The sequence below is a fragment of the Pyxicephalus adspersus genome, chromosome 1 (genome assembly GCF_032062135.1).
Source record: "Pyxicephalus adspersus chromosome 1, UCB_Pads_2.0, whole genome shotgun sequence".
Classification (NCBI taxonomy): Eukaryota; Metazoa; Chordata; class Amphibia; order Anura; family Pyxicephalidae; genus Pyxicephalus; species Pyxicephalus adspersus.
The window spans coordinates 58,909,809-58,931,717 of record NC_092858.1 but is presented as its reverse complement, the minus strand read 5'-3'; the positions used below and the strand labels follow the sequence as shown (position 1 = coordinate 58,931,717).

At 37.9% G+C, this 21,909-nt stretch overlaps 1 protein-coding gene across 1 annotated transcript in view; it reads right to left on the bottom strand.

The window, feature by feature from the left end:
• GPC6 (glypican 6) overlaps positions 1-21,909 on the bottom strand; it is a 318,418-nt gene that overhangs the window by 45,534 nt on the left and 250,975 nt on the right. The window contains exon 5 of the mRNA XM_072411039.1: positions 5,493-5,623. Within this exon, the coding sequence (XP_072267140.1) occupies positions 5,493-5,623 (131 nt within the window). The remainder of the gene's footprint in view (positions 1-5,492; positions 5,624-21,909) is intronic.

Genomic DNA, 21,909 nt, shown 5'->3' with positions numbered 1-21,909 from the left:
CTGAGTCGATTAAGAGTTTAATATTGCCTAGAAAACAGCTGTTGGCATGCTGCAGAATACCAATAAATTGCATCCCCCTGATCAAATAAAGAGCCTAAATTGGAAGGCGAGAAATAAGTATCATTGCAGAAGTTTATTATTGTGTCAGAGTCTTCTTTAAATAGAGCGAATTGAACAAGTAAAAGACCAGATAATTTATTGGTGTATCTCCTAAGTAAAAGCAAAGTATGCTTATTTAAATGTGAAATATAAGTGCTGCTGTGCGCTCTGCACTAAGCTGATCAATAAACAACTCTGACCATCTTCTTTATTTAGGAATAATAACAAAACAAACACCAAGGGCTTTCTGCAGCTTCTTATAGCAACAGTCAATAAAAGAATTATAAAACAACATGTAAGCACAGATACAGCTGTAAAGGCTAAACTAGATACTATAGATATTGTTATCTGCTTTCTGTTACACCGCATTTCCTTGCACACACCATGGCTTGACGCAATTACAAAAGTTGTGTCATAGTGTGCACGCAAGTGAAGCTCCTTGGAAAGTTCCATGGAAAGTGATTGGGGAGAGCGGGTCATATGACCTTGTGACATTTATTAACAAAGCTCACTGTGCACAACTGAGCAAAACAGTTCATGGAGCTTCAATTTCATTAAGTTGTATTAGACTGTACCAGCTTCCTGGTATTAAAGTTGGTACAGGGAAGTACACATATATATAGTACATTATAACATGCGTAACATATTACGCAGCGCTGTACATTAAATAGGGGTTGCAAATGACAGACTAATACAGACAGTGACACAGGAGAGGACACTGCCCTGAAGAGCTTACAATCTAGTAGATGGGGGAATTTACACACAACAGGATGGGAGATATGTAGTAGTGGGAAGTAGTGATGGTTTCAAAAGACAGAAGATGGGTAGGCAAGTTTAAAAAAATGGGTTTTGAGTGCTCTTTTAAATGAGCAGAAAGTAGGAGCAAGCCGAATAGGACGAGGAAGACCATTCCAGAGAGTTGGGGCAGCTCTGGAGAAGTCTTGTATCCGTGCGTGTGATGAGGTTATGAGTAAGGAAGTCAGTAGTAGGTCATTGGAGGAGCGGAGAGGGAGTACTTTTTTTTTACCAGGTCATAAATATAGGTGGGACAATAACTGTGGAGGGATTTGAAGGCAAAGCACATGAGCTTGAATTTCTAAGGTGAAATGGAAGCCAGTGTAGAGATCTGCAAAGAAATGCAACGGAAGAGGAGGGGAGGGAAGGATGGATGAGTCTGGCTGCAGCATTCATATTAGATTGTAGAGGAGAGAGTCGGGTTAGTGGAATACCAGAGAGGAGGAGGTTACAGTAGTGCAGATGAGAGATGATAAGAGCGTGTACAAGGAGTTTGGTGGTCTCAGGGGACAGGTAGGCCTGATTTTTGAGATGATGCGTAGGTGAAAGTGACAGGACCTGGAAATGTTCTGGATATGAGAGGGCAAAGTCAAAGAAGACACCAAGACAACGTGCCTGAGGGGGGGCCAAATAACAGTGTTGTTAACAGTTAGATATATGTCAGGGGGAGATTTGGAATTTGAGGGGGGAAGATGATGGGTTCTGTTTTATCCAGGTTGAGTTTCAGGAATCGGTCAGACATCCATGATGAGATGGCTGACAGGCAGCATGAGACCTTATCCAGGACTGAGGGAGACAGGTCAGGGGTGGACAGATAGATTTGAGTGTCATCAGCATACAGATGGTACAGAAGCCAAAGGAGGATATGAGACTACCGAGAGAGGAGGTGTACAAAGAAAAGAGAACGGGTCCAAGGACTGACCCTTGGGGAACACCAACAGGGAGGAGAGTGGGCGAGGATGAATTACCATTGAAAGAAACTTGAAAGGTGTGGTCAGGCAGATAGGAAGCAAACCAAGAGAGAGCAGTGTCACTGATACCAATGGAGTGCATGATTTGTATTAGAATAGGGTGATCAGCAGTGTCAAAAGCACTCACGAAAGATCAAGGAGAAGTAGCAGGGAAAAGTTTCCTTGGGACTTAGTTCTGATGAGGTCATTGGCCACTTTAGTAAGGGCTGTTTCAGTGGGCAGCTCAAAAGCCAGACTGGAGAGGGTCAAGAAGAGAGTTGGTGCTCAGGTAATGGGTGAGTCTTTTATAGACAAGGCGTTCAAGAAGTTTGGAGACATAAGGGAGGAAATAGGACGGTAGTTAGGGGGTAGGGAGGGTTCCAGTGAGGGTTTCTTTAGGATAGGGAGAATTATGGCATGTTTGAAAGCTGAGGGGTGTTTACCAGTAGAAAGGGAGAGGTTGAATAGTTCAGTCAGGGCAGGGGCCAGGGTGGAGGAGTGGGCACCGAGTGGATCAGAGGGAATTGGGTCAAGCGGACAGGTAGTAGATGGAGATGATGAGAGAAGAGAAGAAACTTCATCCGCAGTAACAGGGCTGAGGGAGGCCAGTGATGATTTAAAGGTGGAAGGGGTGGGTATGGTTGGAGTGGCCCGGTGAGCAGAGACATCATGTCTGATTTTGTCTATTTTATCTCTAAAGTAGGTGGCAATGTCTTGAGCAGAGAAGGATGTTGTGGGGGGAGCAGGTGTGGGGTTTAGGAGGGAGTCAATTGTAGAGAAGTGGTTGCGTGGGTTGGAAGCTTGAGAGGAAATGACTGCAGAGAAATAATTTTGCTTGGTGACAGTGAGCTCTGTGTTAAAACTTCGTAGCTTGGCTTTGTAGTACATGAAGTCAGTGCTGAGGCCAGATTTTCTCCACTTACGCTCAGCTGCACGAACAGTGTTTTGTAGCTGTTTGGTGTGAGTGTTGTGCCAGGGTCGGGGGTTGGCAGGGCGGGGGTAGCGGAAGGTGGCAGGGGCAACTTTATCCAAAGCCAAGGAAAGAGAGTGGTTTAACATGGTAGCAGCTTTATCTGGGGAGGAGATTTTGGAGAGAGCGGGGGTTAGGGAAGCAATGACGCAAGGGCAGTTTGAGAAAAGATTGTGGTCAAGGTTACAGATATCTCTCTGCGTTTGACCAGTACATTGTAGTGATTTAGAAATGTGCCCCTATGTTTATAATTTATATACTTTATAAATCTTTATTCACTTATATATTTAATATTTTTACATTCTTTAGGCTATTTACAACAAAATCCTTTTTTCAAAAAATTATCCTGCAGAATTATGTACTCCAATCAAAGCTCTTGAGTATGTGCTAGACCTAGTAATGGCAACAACTGGACATATTTATTGCACATGGACTCTGAGTGGCCATTCTGTCGACCGTGCCTTATGGATTTTAAAGTACAGTCACCAAAATATGTTGTTTTGAAGGCTGTGAGCACTACAAAAGATCAATTCTGGGTTTGTTGGATCTTGCACATTCTCCTAAGATAGTCTGTTTCCAGTTTTGCGGAACTATATAAAATTAGGCCAATTGCTTTTGTTCTTGCACAAAAATGTGCTCTTGCACCATATGGTCACCAGGCTGTCACTTGTGCGACACAATGGAGAAGACAGGAGCCAAACCCTTTATGGTGAATATAGCCAGGACCATAAAAAATCAAATAAAGCCATGGTATACAAAACCTATCAACATACTGTAAACGTAACCAAAGCATCTAGGGTTTGTGTTAGTAGAAAAAGCACTTTGTGGTTTACTTGCAGTGATCAATTGGTAAATCAATCAATAAATAAATATATAACTAAAAATAGGAAACATACAATTAAAAATCCACTGACTGGTATCATTCTGGCTTTAAAGGCAAAATATACAGTTCCTTGGTTCCTGATAACCTCTTTAGGACTGGAGAGGATACACTTTTATCAGTAAACCTGTGTGATTCAGCACACCTGGAAAGGATCTGGTCAAGGACTGAAAACATTTGCTAACAAATAGCAAATTAATTTTAAAAAATCCATTTGTGGTTTGCTGGATCACCCACGATAACTGATGAAAGTGTATCTTTCCCAGCCTTGGAGAGCTTTAAAAAAAAACAGGTCCAATAAGAGAAAGAAACAATTGCTACAGCGATTATTTCCAGAATTATTCAAATGTAATCAATTTTTTTGTTTGAACCGCTTTTATTCTTTTCCAGGTACTGGGCATGTAACAGGGAAGTTTTATCCCCACCCTAACCCTTTATGCTCTTTTATTGGCCATCCATAATTAAATTTACCAAATGGAGCTGAACGTTAAATGAGAAGGCAGAACAAAGGACACGACTAGGAGGAGCCTTCTTATTCTGGGCAGTGATGGTCCCTGCACGTAATAAAAAATAGGAGCACAATGACAAGCATAAAGGCGGGTGTGGAAAGTCACTGAGCTATGATGCCACCAGAAATTTACCCAACAGATCCTAAATAATTTTAGGTCCTGCTGCTATGTCTGCACAGCAGCTAAGAACTGCAAAGAAATTAAAAAGACTTCAACAAAAGTGATTCTTTAATCATTTTGTGTGAACTGAGATGGGTAAATGTACTTTGATGCTTCACAAAAGTTTCAATTAATAAACACTTCAAAGATCCTGCTTTTACATATAAGTCATTTTTAACAAAGCTTTATTATCTTAGTACCTGCAATATAAATAGGTCTACAGTAGTCCTTCAAAATAATGTAGCCAAACTTTCTGTTAGAAGGTATGAGCAGTTTGCACAATTTGAAGTCATGTACCCTTGTCAGTATGCTGCTGGTCCCACAGTCAATCAAATATTTCATGTTCTTTCTCAATGGGGGGTAATGTCCTAATGAAAGTGAATATCCAATTGGCTTCTATGCATGCTGGAGTTGTATGCATTGGCACATTGATTGGGAATGAACAAAAGGTGGTTACATCCAATATATACTTGGGACAAAAGGATACTTCGTCCTGTGTTTGTTCATAATAATAATGGGTACAAGTGTATGGCACTATATGTGAATAACATTTTTGAAGCAGTTTATGCTGGCAATACTGGTATCACTGGCAACAATCTCTTCTACTTAACTGGTATAGGCTAAGCTAGGAATTGATAAGTTTAGCTCACAATTGCTATTCTATTCTATTGTAACCAATAACTATCTATATAATATATGGCTAATAATACATATGAATCACTGGCATTAGCATTATTCTCTGCTACAAAATCACCCCTGAGTGACATGGCCCTTGGTGATGGTTTAGGGATGTTCTTTTCCTATATTTTTACCTAGTGCTCACAACCAACGTATAGTACAATAAGTTTATAGCTAGCAAAGTAATAATGAAACAAATGCTAAAGATTACAATAAAATATTATCACCATTGTATCAAAGCTTTAGCAAGCTGTGAAAATGACTGCTATAAAACAACCGAGCTGTTTACAAAATGTATTGAAGCATTATTAGACTAATGATTAAATCAAGAGGCCCAGAAGCTCTCTCGTGAAAAATGTCCTCTTGTCAAACATTCCTAGATAATTGATAACCAGCTCTGTCATAATGGCCACTGATTTATCACATTAATTATTATGAAAGATGCTGATTACCTTCCCTGACACCTGCACACTGGTTTCTTGCAGGATCATGATGGCTTCAGATATCTTTGCATCAATAGGATCCATAACTGACTCAATATTGAATGGCCCTTCCAATCTGTCAGCAACGAGAAGCATAGCATCTGTCAAAACAAAAAACAATCACAAGTTAAAGAAAGGTCAGCATCACCGTCCAAATGCCTGCAATAAAAGGTCACATTACGCATATGGCTTATTTTCTGAGTTCGGAATTAATTGTTTCTTGACAATAAATAGATGTTTACACAATATTACAAACACACCTGACACATGATTACATATATACCAGCTGCAGTTTAGGGAGTCTCAATAAAATTATAAATCTTCAAAAGCTGAACTAAAGTTAGATATAAAAACACAAGTTAATACAGTTATTTATTCAGTAAAACGAAAAAAACATGTAGATACAAGGGAGAGGAAGGGACATTAATATAAACCAATCAGGTATGCTTCCAACACATGTAATTTTACAAGGAGCAGGTTATCAAAAGAAGAGAGCAGATGGATAGCCTGGCACTCCTTAGTAATTGTCCTATCACAAACCAAGAGCAAGGAGGTGACCTAGCTATATTTGCTAGCTGCATCTGGAAAAAGTTCCTCAAAGGATAAACCAAGGTCTACTTAATTTATTTGAAAAAGGTAGCCTAGCTAAACCAAAACAATACAAATACTTTTGTGCAGTGTCTATCTAAATGTTTGAAACAGTAAAAACAAATGAAATTATTAAAAACTATTCACATCCCAGTTAGACCTACACAGCTATTTCTGTAGATCGAACATTAGACATATATTTTCATGCCTATTTTTTTTTTTGAGTGTTCCACCAAAAGTAGTTACCCCAGAGGTTTAAATGGAGTACACTCCAGTATGCCAGGCCTGGATTAATGGACTAGCATAGGAGACCGCTGTCTAGCTTTAGGATTTTCAACATAAAATAAGTTTATGTTTTTAAGAAAATTACTGTGCCCCACAAAAGCCTGTCTTTTTCTTTCTCTTCTGACTTGTTCCTTTTTTTTTTCTACCTAAAATTTGGTCAATGCTAAAATAGTAAATTAATACAAGACAACAACATTAAAAAAAAAACATTCAAACCCGGGAATATTATCATATCTGTAAGGCCCTGGTCAGCAGCACCAGTAGCCAGTCCCCCGATCTAATGCCGCAGTCTTCACCTTTACTAAGCCCCCGCTCAGCCTCAGGAGACTGGTTGTGTCTCCCAGCACATGGTTGCCCCAGGACAAGGCTGGTGTGTGAGGATTGGCTGGCAGCAGCAAAATCTCTCCTGTACACATTAGCCCAGCTAAAAGCTACAACAGTCACTGGGGACTAGGAGGCAATAAATTCCCAGCATCCAATGGCAGCATGGGATTGCTAAGGAACCATTCTGCTAATCAGGTGCAGTACAGCTCCAAATCCCCCTCAGCTGTGCAGTCCCAGTGCAGGGGATGCCGAGAGGCAAACAAAGCTAAAGGGAAACAGGGATGCTGCAACCTGCAGAGCACTAAATCCTACAACTCCTCTGCTGCTGTGGAGGAAATAGCCCGAGCACGCTCTACTGCGGGGGGACACAACCTAGAATTGTCGGCCTAAACAATATCTCCAAATTGTTACAAAACGTTTCAATGTTAGATTTCAATACTATATAAGTCAACTAGGAATACTGAAAAAAGTCTGATATATAATTAAAAAAATAATACGCAAAACCACTTACTTTAAAAGTGTTGTTTAATAAGAATTAAAAAAATGTTACATTGCTAATTATTATCCCATCCACTAGGTCTATAGAATCCTTCTTATCCTTGAGAAATACAGTCCTGATTATTCAAATAAAAGAAAAACCTAAATTATACATTTTTCAATTATCAAATAATTCATTGTTAGTAAATCCTCAGAACTACTATAATGCTTAAATTTACATGGATCATCACACAAACTGATTTTAAGATGGTGCAGAACTGTCCTCTAAAATTCTTTTATAACACAGGTTTCTCCACTTGATTGAAAATCAATAATTTCCTCTGAACAGATAACTGCAAATAATAGTTCTATAATAATATAATATGAACACAAATGAGCAATTGACTCCAAACAAATATTTACCAAAACTTACCGAGAAACATCTAGCAGTTTAATGTGATCTGAATTTCTAAAGTAAACTAAGCCAATGCTTTAACTGCAATATAGCAGCAACCCTGTACACATATAATACCAAATCATATCCCAGTTTTCATTGATAAAAATATCAATTTGATGTATTTACTCTCTAAATCTTAGTTCTATCAGCAAAATTTGTATTGTAACAATGAGAATAATTCTGAAAGAAAAGAAGGATGACAACCTACCTAGCAAATCCACATAAATCTCAGAAACGGATGGACAGGAAATACTTTTGGCAGGTAAAACAACTCCCATGTATGAATCTCATCTCTTTATTTAGCCGTTTGCCTGGAGTTCAGTCTTAAAATAAAAAGCTATCAGCTATTACAATCCCTTTGCAATTGCTTCTTCGTCAAGGAATTAATTAAAATCAGGCAAATTTTGTTTAGCAAACTAGAACTTGTAGTGTATTAACAAAAACAATGCCTTGTCTCGTAAATAATAGCACTGGAGGCCTTTTTTAGCTTTAACATTGTTTTAGCTTTTATTGGTTTATTACATTTAGAAATAAGTAATAATAATAGTACTTATACTAAAAATAGTATATCATGTTACTCTGAGCTCCCTGGCTATCTAGATTAGGAACCCTTTCCTTTTCACAATTCTGAGACAGGTAACTGCTACAGGATCCGGTTCTGTACTGATTGGCTGTAGTGCTATGTGTTGATAAGCAACACTTTCTAAACATGTGGATTTTAGCTTCAAGATATGTCTGGAAAAATACCTAAAATGATATTTCATCTTATCCATCACCACTGTGTGCTTTAGGCTTATCTAAGTACAACTTGCAGTGTCCTAAAGGAAGTTTTCCTGAGACCTGCGGTGTCATTATACTATATCTTATATTTAGGTTTCATACCCTCTGCCTAGGCTGCAGCCTGCTGTGGTGCACTCTACTTCATATGACATAAAAAACTGAGAACAGTGTCTTTTTTTCTGCCATCTATTGTAAGATACTTATTAAAAAAACACTGTTAAGTTTAATTTACATAATTTGCTTGGACAAATCAAGCATTTGTTTGAGCAGATAATGTAATGTAATTTTACTGAAGAGTTGCATTAGAATTAAAAAAATTAAAACATCGGACAAAAATGAACTAAACCCACCCAACATTTTTTCAATTTTTCATTCAACCCAAAACGTAATCAGTGAACACCTTATTTCTTATGTACCAAGTCAGCACAGTGGCTCAGGTGTTAGCACTCTCCGGCCTTTGCAGCGCTAGGTTCGAATCCCAGCCAGGACACTATCTGCATGGAGTTTGCAGGTTCTCCCCCTGCGTGGGTTTCCTCACAGTCAAGAGTCTTGAGAGACTCCTGCTACAAAAGTGCAAGCAGAGTTAGGTTGGTAATACTGTAGGTCTTCTTATACCCTAAAGAAACGGGGGGCCATAGGGTCAGACACATTCATAGGTCCCTGGATGAGGACTGTTTGTTACATTAATAAAGGAGGGTTAAGTAATTCCTTCTCATTGATGATGTCTGTACAACATGTTTTTGAGAGGTATAGAAAAATGATTCAAGACCGCTAGGACCAGGTGATACTGCAGAGGTGTGGGCATACCAGAGAGGGACATAAACACAGTCACAAGATTTAAATTCATTATCGTAAAAACATTAGTATCCATACAGCCCAAAATACCCATATTAAAAATTGTCAGAGAATACAATATTCATTTAACCAGCTTATACACAATCAGTAAAAAAAAAAATCAGCAGACTTTTCTTCACGATGAACCAAAGTAATTTATTTTTATTGCAATTAATGTAAAATGAGACCATAATCTCAAACGAACATCTGGAATAGACTGGCAAAATTGATGCTATACAGCAAAGGGCACATTATTATCAAAGAAAAATGTATTCATAAATTACACAGTCAATCTCTTTTGTGGAGGAAGAAAGAATGAAAAAGGTGATGTGTGACTATTGTTGTAGAAAATGATTTCATACATTTAAGCCTGGTGTTCCAAATGCTTCAATTTCTTCACCAATTGCATAATACTTTAACGGGTTATATTAGAGTCATTTGCATTATATACGAATATCAAATATTTTATATATGTTTCCTATGTTGTTCTAGCTAGAATAGAGGCATTTTCTACATAGACAGACAAACTCTTGGGTGTTTTACAAAACAAAAAAACAAAGAGGGGTCTGCGTCTGCTATATATGTTGCTTTTCACATTTATTTATCCCTAGGACACTGTAATAATTGTAATTGTTAATGTTACTATAGACACTAGTCAATATGTTCTCATATATATGAGACGAGTAATGGATGAACACTTTCTTGTCACACAAAGAAAATGTTAAGCTGCGTACACACTTGCAATTTTTGTCGTTGGAAAGGATCTTTCACGATCCTTTCCAACGACAAGGGGCTGCAAGATGCATGAACGATGCTGTACATACAGCACCGTTCATGCTCTATGGAGAGGGGAGGGGGGAGAGCGACGGAGCGGCACCCTGCTGCGCGCTCTCCCCTTCCCTTTCATTACGATCGGCTGTCATCCATCGTCCGTGGATCGGGCAGGTCGGTCGTCCGGACGATGGACGACACCGACTGTACACACGGAAGATTTTCGCCCGATAATTGGCCGATGCCGATTATCGGGCGATAAAAATCTGCCGTGTGTACGTAGCTTTAGAGTAAAGAGCACCACAATAACAATTCACAAAGACTACTGTACCCTTCTGTAGGGAGACCTGCACCTTTTATCTCAGCAAGCTTCATGTCTCAACACTGACCCAATATTGGCAACCTTATCAGTTCATTGTCATGAAGGTCCAGCCCTACATACTACAACTGAGGTAATAGCAGAGGTCCTGTAGTTAGTAAATCTACTGCATGGTAAAGCTAAGTGAAAGTAACCTATTGAGGATGAGGCTATAAAAAAAATATAAAGCATACAGTCATGTTTATAGAGATCAGTAATATGTATATTAGGTACCCGTTGACACTAAAAGATGGGGTTTCTCAGGGGAAGAAGAAGCTAGGTATGGTGAAAAACCTTGTCCAATTGCTATTGCTTTCCACAAAATAAAGCAGCATTGGAGGTGTCTACAAGGAACACCCCTATGTTCTTCGCCATAGATTTCAGACAAGTCAGCAGACTCAGGTGTCCGAGGACAAAATCAGACCTGTAAGGAGGTACTGCTAATGTTGTTTTTATTATTTCCATTGTGCTATACAAAAAGAAGCTAAGGAGAAAGTGGTTACCTTTAAGCTTATAAGATCTTCATATAAGTTCTGATGGTCTTCCAGAATTACTGGTATCAGCATGCTGGAACTTAGTAGTTCCTTACTAGCAGAGAGTGCTTTTCTTGTCATTAATAAAAATTGTATTAGAATTCTGCTGCACATTTTGGCACCATATATAGGCTTCATGCAAGAAATACATACACCACATTATATTATTTCTCTAATTAGATTACACACCAAAACCCCACATACTAAAGTGTAGAACATAAAAAGCTATTATATTTTAATAGAAAGAGTATGAAAGAACTGCTATCAATAAATGTGATGATTGCCATCCTAATTGCGATTGTAGGTCCCAATGGTATCACATTACTTTGCAGGTACTGGCACAGGAAGTCTCTGAAATCTCTGCATTTGAGACACAGATAGAATTACAAACCATACTAAGAATCTAACACTACTCTGTAAACTTCAAAACAAAAATGAATTCAGGCTAGATTGTTGGAAAGGTTTTTTTATATGGTTGGCTTTAAGTAATGAATTTACACTTTAGATACAGTTGTAAAGAACCTCACCAGTAAGACTTTGCAATATAAAAACAATGAGATAACAGTGTTTTCCAAAGGTATAAAAGTAAATAAAACAAGCAGACTAAGTAATAGTCTAAAGCATGAGTGTAGAAATAATCATAGTCAAATAAATGAACTAAAATGCTGCAGTAAGGAAAGTAATAAAACAATACATTACAATAAATCAACTCATTAATAATTATGTTAACCCACCAGATGTTCATGTTAGCTGCTGATTAGTGTGCATATTTCACCAAGGAGATTACAATTAACAACTCTGACAAAGATTGGAGTGCTCAGCTGAATATTTCCCAGTTGCAGAATTTTTCTACATCAGAAATGCCATCCGAGGACAAAAGTATTTTAAATGATAGACAAAAATCATGAATATGTAAACAAATTACAGTCATTAGCGGCTTTCTGGTATATTTTTTGGAGTAATAAGCTGCTAGGATACATTAAAATGGCATAAACTATACAATAAGCCATATGACATTTTCAGAACTATTAAAATAAAAACAAATGTGGGAAACACAAAGGCCACATCTTTCTTTCATAAATGTTATTATTTCCATACTATTAACATTGCACCATAATATTTAGGATATATTTGTGGTTGCATGTTAAATCAGAATTAAATATATTCTTTCTAAAAAAACAAATGAATATTTATTCCCTGCTTACTAGTCTTAGAAAAATGGTCATAATAGTCACAGCAAGTGATAAAGTACCTATAGAGCAAAAGTCGTGGGGGGGGGGGGGGGGGGGGAGACATCGCAGACTCAGGAAGGTGGGCTCAGTCTCAGACCTGTGATGGGAGAGTGGGCAGGTTCTGGCTATATGACGTCACTCAGGGGGAAGTGTCTTCCCCTTTGAGTGAAACACGGCTCCCAGTGCATGCGCAGTCCAGAGTCCGTGCATTTAGTGGCCCGCCACCTGCGAAAAGTTGAGGACCACTGCTATACAGTACACATACAGGGGCATTGGGTAAATGGATTATCTATCTGCTGTTGTGTATTTTAGCTATTAGAAAAAAGCTTTATTGACAACAGAATTCACTACAGTGCAATGGTACTAAATGTGGTCATGTTTGCCTACAGCACAATAAATAACTAGCTAAATAAATAACTAAGCTAAGTCATGCAGCTTAAAAAAAAATGAAAAATAACAATGCTAATTCAAGTGATTTATCTATGGAAACGTTTGCTAACACTATGCATTAAGCAGTCTACCTTTCTAAATAAAACCAAAAGAAAACATTACCCCGATCAAACCTTAGCAGAAACAGCAGTAGTGATAAAAAGTAGAAAGCAAGTCAAATTTAAACTGAACAATGGTTTCTACAAAAATATCACACCTTTAAAGATATTTTAACAAAGACACTCTTCTAGAGACACTAATTGGTAGTAAACACAAGTCTCATATATATTCAACCACATTTGAAAGGTTTTCCAAGACCAATTATTTTAGGCATACAATTTCTAGTCCTATTGGTCTGTAATAAAATGTTCAAAAACGGCAAAACCAAGTAGAGGTGATCCCTACATTACCATGGTAGTGTACATACCGTACGTGGCACTGCACCCTATCCTGAATGTCATGAAACAGCCAAGGGGTGCCATGAATAATTCCACCTATAATAGTCAGATAAATATGGGGAAATGCAAATAAATGTCAGGCTCTCAGACCTATCTATGATACTAAGAATTTGAGGTGAGCAGAACAGGGAAAATATGTATTAGATTGAATCTGGTCAGAAATTCGTATTATTGCTCGGCCAATCTGGCAGGAATTTATTGCAACTCTATTACTAAAAATAGATTATGCCAAATAGTTCCTAAAAAGAGATTTGTTGAATCACCCAAGTTCAGCCATTAAAGCTTATCCTCGTCGATCTTGGGGAGCTTTGATGAATCTGGCCCATTATCGTAGACTATTACAGAGAACTGTGTTTTAAAGGTTAGCATCTACACAGCTGATGTGCTTCCTATAGGTAAAAATGAAAAGCTGTTTGGCAAAAAAAAAAGTTTCCTTTGTCACTCAAGGGATGTATTAGAAATGGTATACTGATTCTGTTGGAATCCAAGCAATGAAGATTGTGTGTGGGACATCATCTATGTTTTAACTGAACTGCTGTTTGCCTTACTTCTTCCATTGCACCAATAGCAGGAAATACAGCAAAACAATCCCAGTGGAAAACCCTTTTTTCCCCCATATTCCTTTTCAGAGTTTATCGCTGCATCTAACTGTAGAGAATATACGATTTTTGAAGTTTCCCCTTCTTGAAACTTTTTCTGGTGGAGAATCAATTACTGCGTTGAAACCCATGGACCTGAAAGAATCTCCACCGAGGAATGTTTTAGGGAATGTCAGATTCACTGCTTTACTGCATAAATAGACCACTAAGTTTCTGGCTGTTTCTGAAATACATGATAGCTTAATTAAAAAATGAAAACCACATTTTTCTGCACTATTCAGACTTAATTTAGAGATTTCTCTGGTAGCGTTTTTTTGCTCCTAATACCCTGGTAAAAATGATATATGAAGTTATGTGCACTTGAATATTTGGGAGGTGCCTGCATTTTTGGAGTATAGAGTAAATAAAATAGATATACTATAATAAAAGTGATATATGAATTATAATGATATACTGTACTTCATTTTCAGCTGAAACAATTTTCAGGAGTGTGTCTATTGCTTCCACTAGAACTGGGCAGATAGTGATTCATTTTGCATTTCTATTATAGATATAGGTTGTTTGGTTGGAGTTCTCATTTTGCGCTCGAGATGCTCTATTCTCAAAAAGTTGTAGGAATTTATTAGAACTAAATATCTAGAGGGGATTCATGCTAAAATGTTCAATATCATCGCTGCACTACCTAGACTTGTTTGAAATAGTTGTTTTCAGTATGTGAAGTGATCCATACTTAAGATGCCATTTTATTATTTTTTTTACTACCGCCTGTAGTATGACAAAATATTCCACATTCCAGAGATTTATACCACTTAGCAATCTGATGTTTCCACTTGCATAAATGCAGAGATATTCAGCATGAGAAAAAAAATGAGAGAAGACATAAATCATAATAATAATACAAGTACTGCAGCAAATCACTGCAGCAAACACATAAAACATTTTGTTCTATGATGCTTTATCATTTGTCATTTTGAGGATTGCAGTATACAAAAGCATCAAACAAGTTACAGACAGAACAGTTACAAGTCAGCATTAACGTGCACTGTGCCAAAGTAACAGGACAACCAGAATGATTTAAATGAAAAAAAAACAATTTTTTTTCTTCATTACTTGATGGGCTTCCCTGAAAGATCTTATTGCATTTTTCTGTAATACAATTAGATATTTCACACAGTATACAAAAAAATAGTTGCTTCATTATTTTTAAACTCATTAAAGTTTATTTTCAAAATCTGTGCGCCCAGTCAATGTCCTGACCCTTTCTTGTTTTCCCTTTCTAATCCCAGGATGTTGTCTTTTGCATGAATTATTTATAGCAGGTAATCAGAATCCCCTCTTCTAGCTGAACGCTGAAAGCAATCATCATCATGGCAGAATTTGATTCCGCTACCTAATATACATTTATTGCATTGCAAATCATTCTTTATTCTCTAATGTCGCAGCAAAACATATAGTTATAGGACAAATATTTTTACTTATTTTCTTAATTGTAGAAAAACAAATATTGCATTGTTTTAATGCAAGAAATGCTTGTAGCGCTATTTAGGATAATCTTGCAAAATGGAGATGAACGATCAGACAGATTGAACTAAAGTTCTTCCCTTTTGATCATTTGTGATCTTTGAGATTACATGTGGCCAGCCCTGGTGGAACCTTGGAGTACCATTTTCTGCAAGAAAGGTATTTCAGCCTGTTAGTTGCTCATGATATCTGATAAGGATAACATTATGTATGCACTACACATTTTGCTTCCCACAATGAATTAAACTGGCACCTAAGGTCATTATTATAATAAAAACTTATATATACATGACTTTTATGGACAGATATCCAATGCAAACCTTACTAAACCTAATTTTTATTCTTGAAAATTCCAATCTAATACCTTTCCTACTGTTTGCAGAACAAACAATACAACATGTACATATATTACACATCACTTTTTTGTCTGCTTTAAAAAAACCAGATTACCTCCATAAGTATATACCTCCATAAATATGTTACACCTATGTCACTAATGGTGCAGCCAATTCTTTTCCAAAATCACATAATAAGGTAAATGGAAATTAAATTTGATTGTAGTCAAGTTGTTACAATTGACTGTAGTATCAGGAAAGTCCATTTTCTAGTGAGTTGGTATTGTAGCATAAACTTCACCATGACTGGAGAACACTCTAATCAACTTCCAAAGTTCTGGTCGTCTTTAAATGGAATCAATATTTTGGAGTTATTATATAGAAGAAACATTTACAGTTATTACTTCTAAAAAGAATTTCTCTACTCCTAGTGATGGTATATATTGGTCAGTTTAAATATAAATTAACACACATTCTTTAAAATACATTAGTGTGTATGTATCCATAGGAACAGTTATGGGAAATTACTTTTTATTACTTGTAGTACTAATGTACTTCACCTCTACCAGCAATAAAAGCCCAGAAAGTGTAGCTGAAAGTAGATATTTTGATAATATTCTAATAAACGAATATGGAGCAAAATATTTTACAATGGTCTAGTCAAATAGGCATGGGGAACCTTTCAATAGAAAGTGTTAAAGCAGAAAAATAGTATTCTATTTCACATGTGAAGAAAGAATAATAAATTAGCTTTTTGGCATGACCATTTAAATATTTGACCTTCTAGACCGTGGACACAGCTTATAGAAAACACAAAAGGTCTTTTGAATGTTATTAAGAGCTTTTATAAAAGGTCATATTTTTAAATAATGGAAAATGCTGGTTTCAGAAGGTGCTGGATATATTCTTTGGAACAGGTACTTTTATTTCATACAAAAAGTGCTGAAATGCATATTTAATTACAGCATGGAAATGTCCAGTGCTGTTCTGTGGGTGGGGTAGTATATGTGTGAGACTTAGAAGAACAATGTCAGTAACTTTACTTTGAACTGAAAAGATTTCCATTAAAAAAAGTTTAGCAAAATTATACACTGGTGTTCTGTACAACCGTAAGTTTCTACTAACTTATCAGTTTTACGTCAGTTGTGGTGCCCTCCATGGATACACAAAGACTGATCCATAATTATTGGTTTTTGAAATTCCTGCAGGCAGATATCTATATGAGAAACGGGTTTACAGCAAAAGCTTAGCAAAGGGTAAAAGACCTAGCTCTAATCATAAAGGATAACTGAATCCAAGAACAAACAATTCATATGTTGTACTTAGCAGTCATTGGATGTGGTGGCCACATCAGTTATGTTTTCAGGCCTGCCCCTTCCTGCAATAAAGTCCTGCCTGATGCCAAACATAAAGTGGAACTTTAGTTTAATTCCACTTTTAAGTGTGATTTCTAGGTTTTCCTTCTTACACTGCTTAAATGTAAAAGCTAAAAGTGCCAATATATTTTTTTATTATAAACAGGGCTATATTTACATTAATGCTGCTTTAGACTAACTAATGCATTGTTTTAAAGTCCAATATGCAATATTGACTACAAAAAAGGACCGCTGTTATTTAAAAAAAACATTTGGAGTACATATGCAACACATGCATATTTCTCCAGATTTCATCTGTTTAAAAAAGCTAGAGAAAGGTAGAGATCAGCACCCGATCCTGCTAGAAATCCTGTAAATTCATATCTTCCTGTGTGAACTGCCAATGCTGTAGTAAGATACCAAGATATGTTTGCCTGAGAGTTCCCCCTTCCAGACTACAGCAAAACGTCCTTTATGTTATAGTATATAGATAAACTAGGAGAGGCAGGGTTGTCAGCTTGCTGAGGGTTAGGAGCTCAGTGAACTTCTTGCACAATCAACAGATTTTTTCTGTACTTGCAGGAATAATGTACATGCATTAGAATCACAGATAAAGATAACCACAAATCATAGAATGCATGGCTACCTATCACTAAGAGCTTTACAAACAGTAAAACATGAACAGATGTACATTTAAAGATATATAATAACTCTCCCTGCACAGTGTTTATAGAATTATTTCTTACAGCATCCATAAAAAACCTAATAATCTTCACTGCTGCAGTTATACACAAAATTAATAAACCCACAGAAGCCAAGCTCTGATAAATACAAATACTGCCATATGGGCCTTTTGCATCAATATCCTTTAATATGGGCAACAGCCATTCAGGGGACACTGGAAGACCAAAGGAAACTCTCAAACCAAATTTAGAGTTTTTTTTTCTCCTGGCTTCTCTACTCCTACCATGAAGTGTGCAAGTGTCAGCCACATTTTTCTATTTAATCTGATTAAAGCAGAACTAAACTCATTGGTGGGTGGTAAGGTTTTGCCATAATAAGATGTACATACTTGCTGAATATGGCACATACTTACCCATGTGAAGTCTCCCTGCAGCAATGACAGGTGAATGACCTGTTACCACTGCATCCTTGGGAGGTGCCATCTTTTTGGACTTCTGTAAAAATGGGGATCCTCTTGGGCCACTGAATAAACAACTCCTGTGTCTCCAGCAGTTGGTTCTGTGAGCAGTACAGTATGTGCCATCCAATGTAAAGCATAAACAAAAAGCCACCAGGGATTTATTTTTTGACATTGCATGTTTCTTTTGACAATTAGTACTACTCCCCTGGTGATTGTTTTTGTGTTTTGGTTCACTTTAAGGGTAAATCTGTTGTTGTTTTTCAATTTGGGTGATTTGCCAAAATTTTCAGGTACATTTGAGCTACTCCAGATTTCCTTACTGAACTAGCTGTCCCTAGACCTCCCAGGCCAACCTGTTGTACTGCAATGGGGGAAAAAAGGCAATACAAAGGAGGGATCTGTCCAACATCTTGAAGATTAAGGATAAACATATTTACATATCAACACAATTTTGGCAAGAGTAAAGAGGACTATATGCTCCTAGTGCATGGTGTCATCACCATTCCTTTATTAACAATAATAATAATAATGCCTTTATTAACAATACTTCCCACAATAGTTCCCATGGCTGCTTTTACCAATTATAGAATTCTTGTAACTCAATGAAGTGTTATGATATCTTTTTAATTTGTATTATGGAACACAGAAAAATATATTTCTCTTCAATTGTAATTAAAGCTTTTGACTGTGGTTTCCTGCTATAAATAATAAGTAGGCTTACATTTGCTTCAGAAGATTGACATCTTATCAAGTAAGTGTTCTATCTGCAAGTCAGTATGTTTGACTGAGCAAGTTTATTCACTCTCTTTGTCATAAAGCAGAAATTGAAAATACCGATCCTCTATCATGTCTCCTAGACCTGACAACCTGATGCTATTATTACGGCTACACCTGTCCTTTTCTGTGCAGTCAAAAAAGCAATATATTGGTAAGAATGCTTTCCAAAGCTTATTGGCTTGTACAGGACAGAGGATATAGTTTATATAGTCTCTTTATCAGTTGGGGTGTAAGGGTAGTCCCTTTCTTCTCATCCCAGTGTTGGCCGGAAAAGGAAGCGAGATAGCTATAAAAAGGCTGATAGAGGTTCTAACTCTTCTCCACACTATACACTATAAATAAATGTTCAGTTAGTGGGTTTTAGGAATAAAAAATCTTCAACGATTCATTTGTTGAATAGTTAAGATATGTCAAATATTTGCTTTTATATGTTTAGGTATGTCTTGCGTGTACTTATGGGTGAGGAATTTGGAAAATTCTATCTATTACAATAATGTAGTGTGGTGATTACCACCAAATGACAAGCTGGCAATAAGGCAATTCCAGGCGTCAGCATCTCTTTAGGGCTCCTGCCCGTATTTATTAAAGAAAAAACAAACAAAACTGTCTTCTCTCCCAGGGGTGTTTCAGGAACACAAAAAGTCTTTAAATCAAAAGAATAGCCTCCTGGCTAGCAAAACAAAATGATTGGAGCTGGCTTCCAAACTAAAACCTTACTTCTCCCAGTTACAGGCACAGAGAGTCTGTTTCACTCATTAACAGCCCCTCCTGCTTAGCACCTGGTGTGCTATATACACCTCTAAGCCCCAGTTAAATGTGGAACCCAGAGTTGGGAATGTCCCACCCTACTTTTGCAGATTTCCAGTTGAACCAACCCCAGAACAGAAATTTTGAACAAACAGAAGAGAAAGCTAGAGTTTCCCTGCAAAGAAATGTCTGCTGGTTCTACTTCAGTAGAAAAATTTGAGAAACCGTGGTTCCACATACCATCTATTCAGGTCTCTTCCCAGTAACACAAATGTCCTCTCCGTCCCTGTGTTACATAATACCTCTCTGTTCAAGCCCATGGGGCTGAGCACAGCTGAAGAACATTGAATAGATCCTGGACAGGTCATCTGCATTTCCCTTCCTTTATTTGACCACAAATTTAAAGTTTTGTAGGGAGAGGAGCCAACAGGTGACCCTTGCATTTTTTCTCAATTCTTGGCTATCCATTTCCCAACAGATATATCTAAGGCTCTCCAGCCCACTTTTGATGGCCAGGCATTCCCGTTCCACAATGGCATACCTTCCTAAACTTTCCCATAAGAGTTTTGTTAAATTTTTCTACCACGCCATCCATTTGGGACAGCCTGGTGGAGAAGCTGTTTAATCTCAAGATTTTTGTATAGCTCCCACATCACCTTGACATAAATGGGGTCCCCTGATCAGGTTAATATTCACTCATGGGCTATGGTCTTTTACAAGGTGTTCCTAAAGGGGACAGCCTCGAGGTACTGAGTGGCATAATCCATTACAACCAGTATGTACTGATGCCCCCTAACAGATTTAACTAGTGGTCCTACCAGGTCCATTGAAATCCGCTCAATAGGTTGGAACAGATTTGGACATATAATTATACTCTACAACTCTACCTCCTGCCTTTGGACTGATTTATCCACCTGGACTCCAGCACATCCTCTGCTGCTGCTACCATTCTAAGCCCCCCCAATAGGTGACTCAATTACTGGCAATGGGACCAATGGGCTGCAGAAGTGAGGCATCAGAACTTATATTTGACAGGTGGGACAGGACTCACAGAAGTTCCTAATATCGGCATTCACGCGGAGTGAAATGAATCGCCACATAACAGAGTCTTTAATCTTTTCATAGGCCAGGTGCCCACCGTTGGGGATGAGAATTGGCTAGATTAAGCATTATCCTCCTAAATGCCTGGGGCACCAAAGCTGTTAAAAAATTTTACTCCAACTCCTGTTAACATGAGACAGCATATCACCACAAACAGCCACGTGTGGAAACACTTTTTCTGCCCCATTATTCACTCTAACATTCTCCTTTGCCGTGTTACGTGTCAAAGTTGTCCCTGGAAACCTCTAGTTTCGGCATGCTAGATTCCTCAGTGGTGTCTGCAGGCATTTCAGGGTCACCAGCAAGCACAGCCAGGGAAAACAGCTCACCATTTTCTAACCTGCCATCAGCATTATTCATAACAACATTTGTACTAGACAGTTCCCCTTTTCCTTCCCCACATATCCTATTGTCCTTAATAACTTCAGGAGTAGCTTGTTGTTTAGAAGGGTGGAGTCCCCTTTCCTTGTGCTCCTTTGTCTCGACCCAGGATCACACTATGTAACAACAAAAGGGGATACGGCCACCACATGGCACACAGTTCCTGCAGGGGTCGCAAAAATTATCAGGGCCATGGGTTATTTCTTAGTGTCCCTGTGCACACACACTAACCCTACCTGGCACTGGCTCAGGTGGCAGTCTTTCTGGTGAAAGTGTGTGCACTAAAGTGACCAGGCTTCCTATGTCTACTAAAGCATAGACCCTGTGCTTACCAATTCGGATGACAGGATGTCACTCTGCACACCATGTACTCTGGGGTGGTAGAACACTGGGCAGCCACATGTCCCCAGCCCCCGCACTCCCAGCACTGAAGTAGTCCATGAAGTTGGGAATCTGCCCCACCCTACTCTTGCAGATTCCCAATAGAGCCAGCCCCAGAATGGAAATTTTGCAAAAACAGCAGGGAGAGCTAGATCTTCTCTGCAACAAATCTCTGCTGCTTCTACCTCCGTAAACAAATTGGAGAAACTGTGGTCCCACATACCGTCCGTCCAGGACTTTTGCCAGAGTTCTCCTCTGTCCCTGTGTTACACATGAATTTGACTTTTACATATTATCCTGTTGGAAAGGGTTGGAAAGCCATGGAGAAGCAAAATACTTTTTTAAAATAAAGGTTTATTGGAATTAATAAAGAAAACAAATACATTTACACTCTGATAGCCTGAAAAGTCTCATTCCCACAACTAATATATGCTGACAGCATCGCTTGGAGCAGAATGGAAGACTAATATTGCACCATGGGATCAGTGCTTTATATATTTTCTTTTACACATAGCCAGCA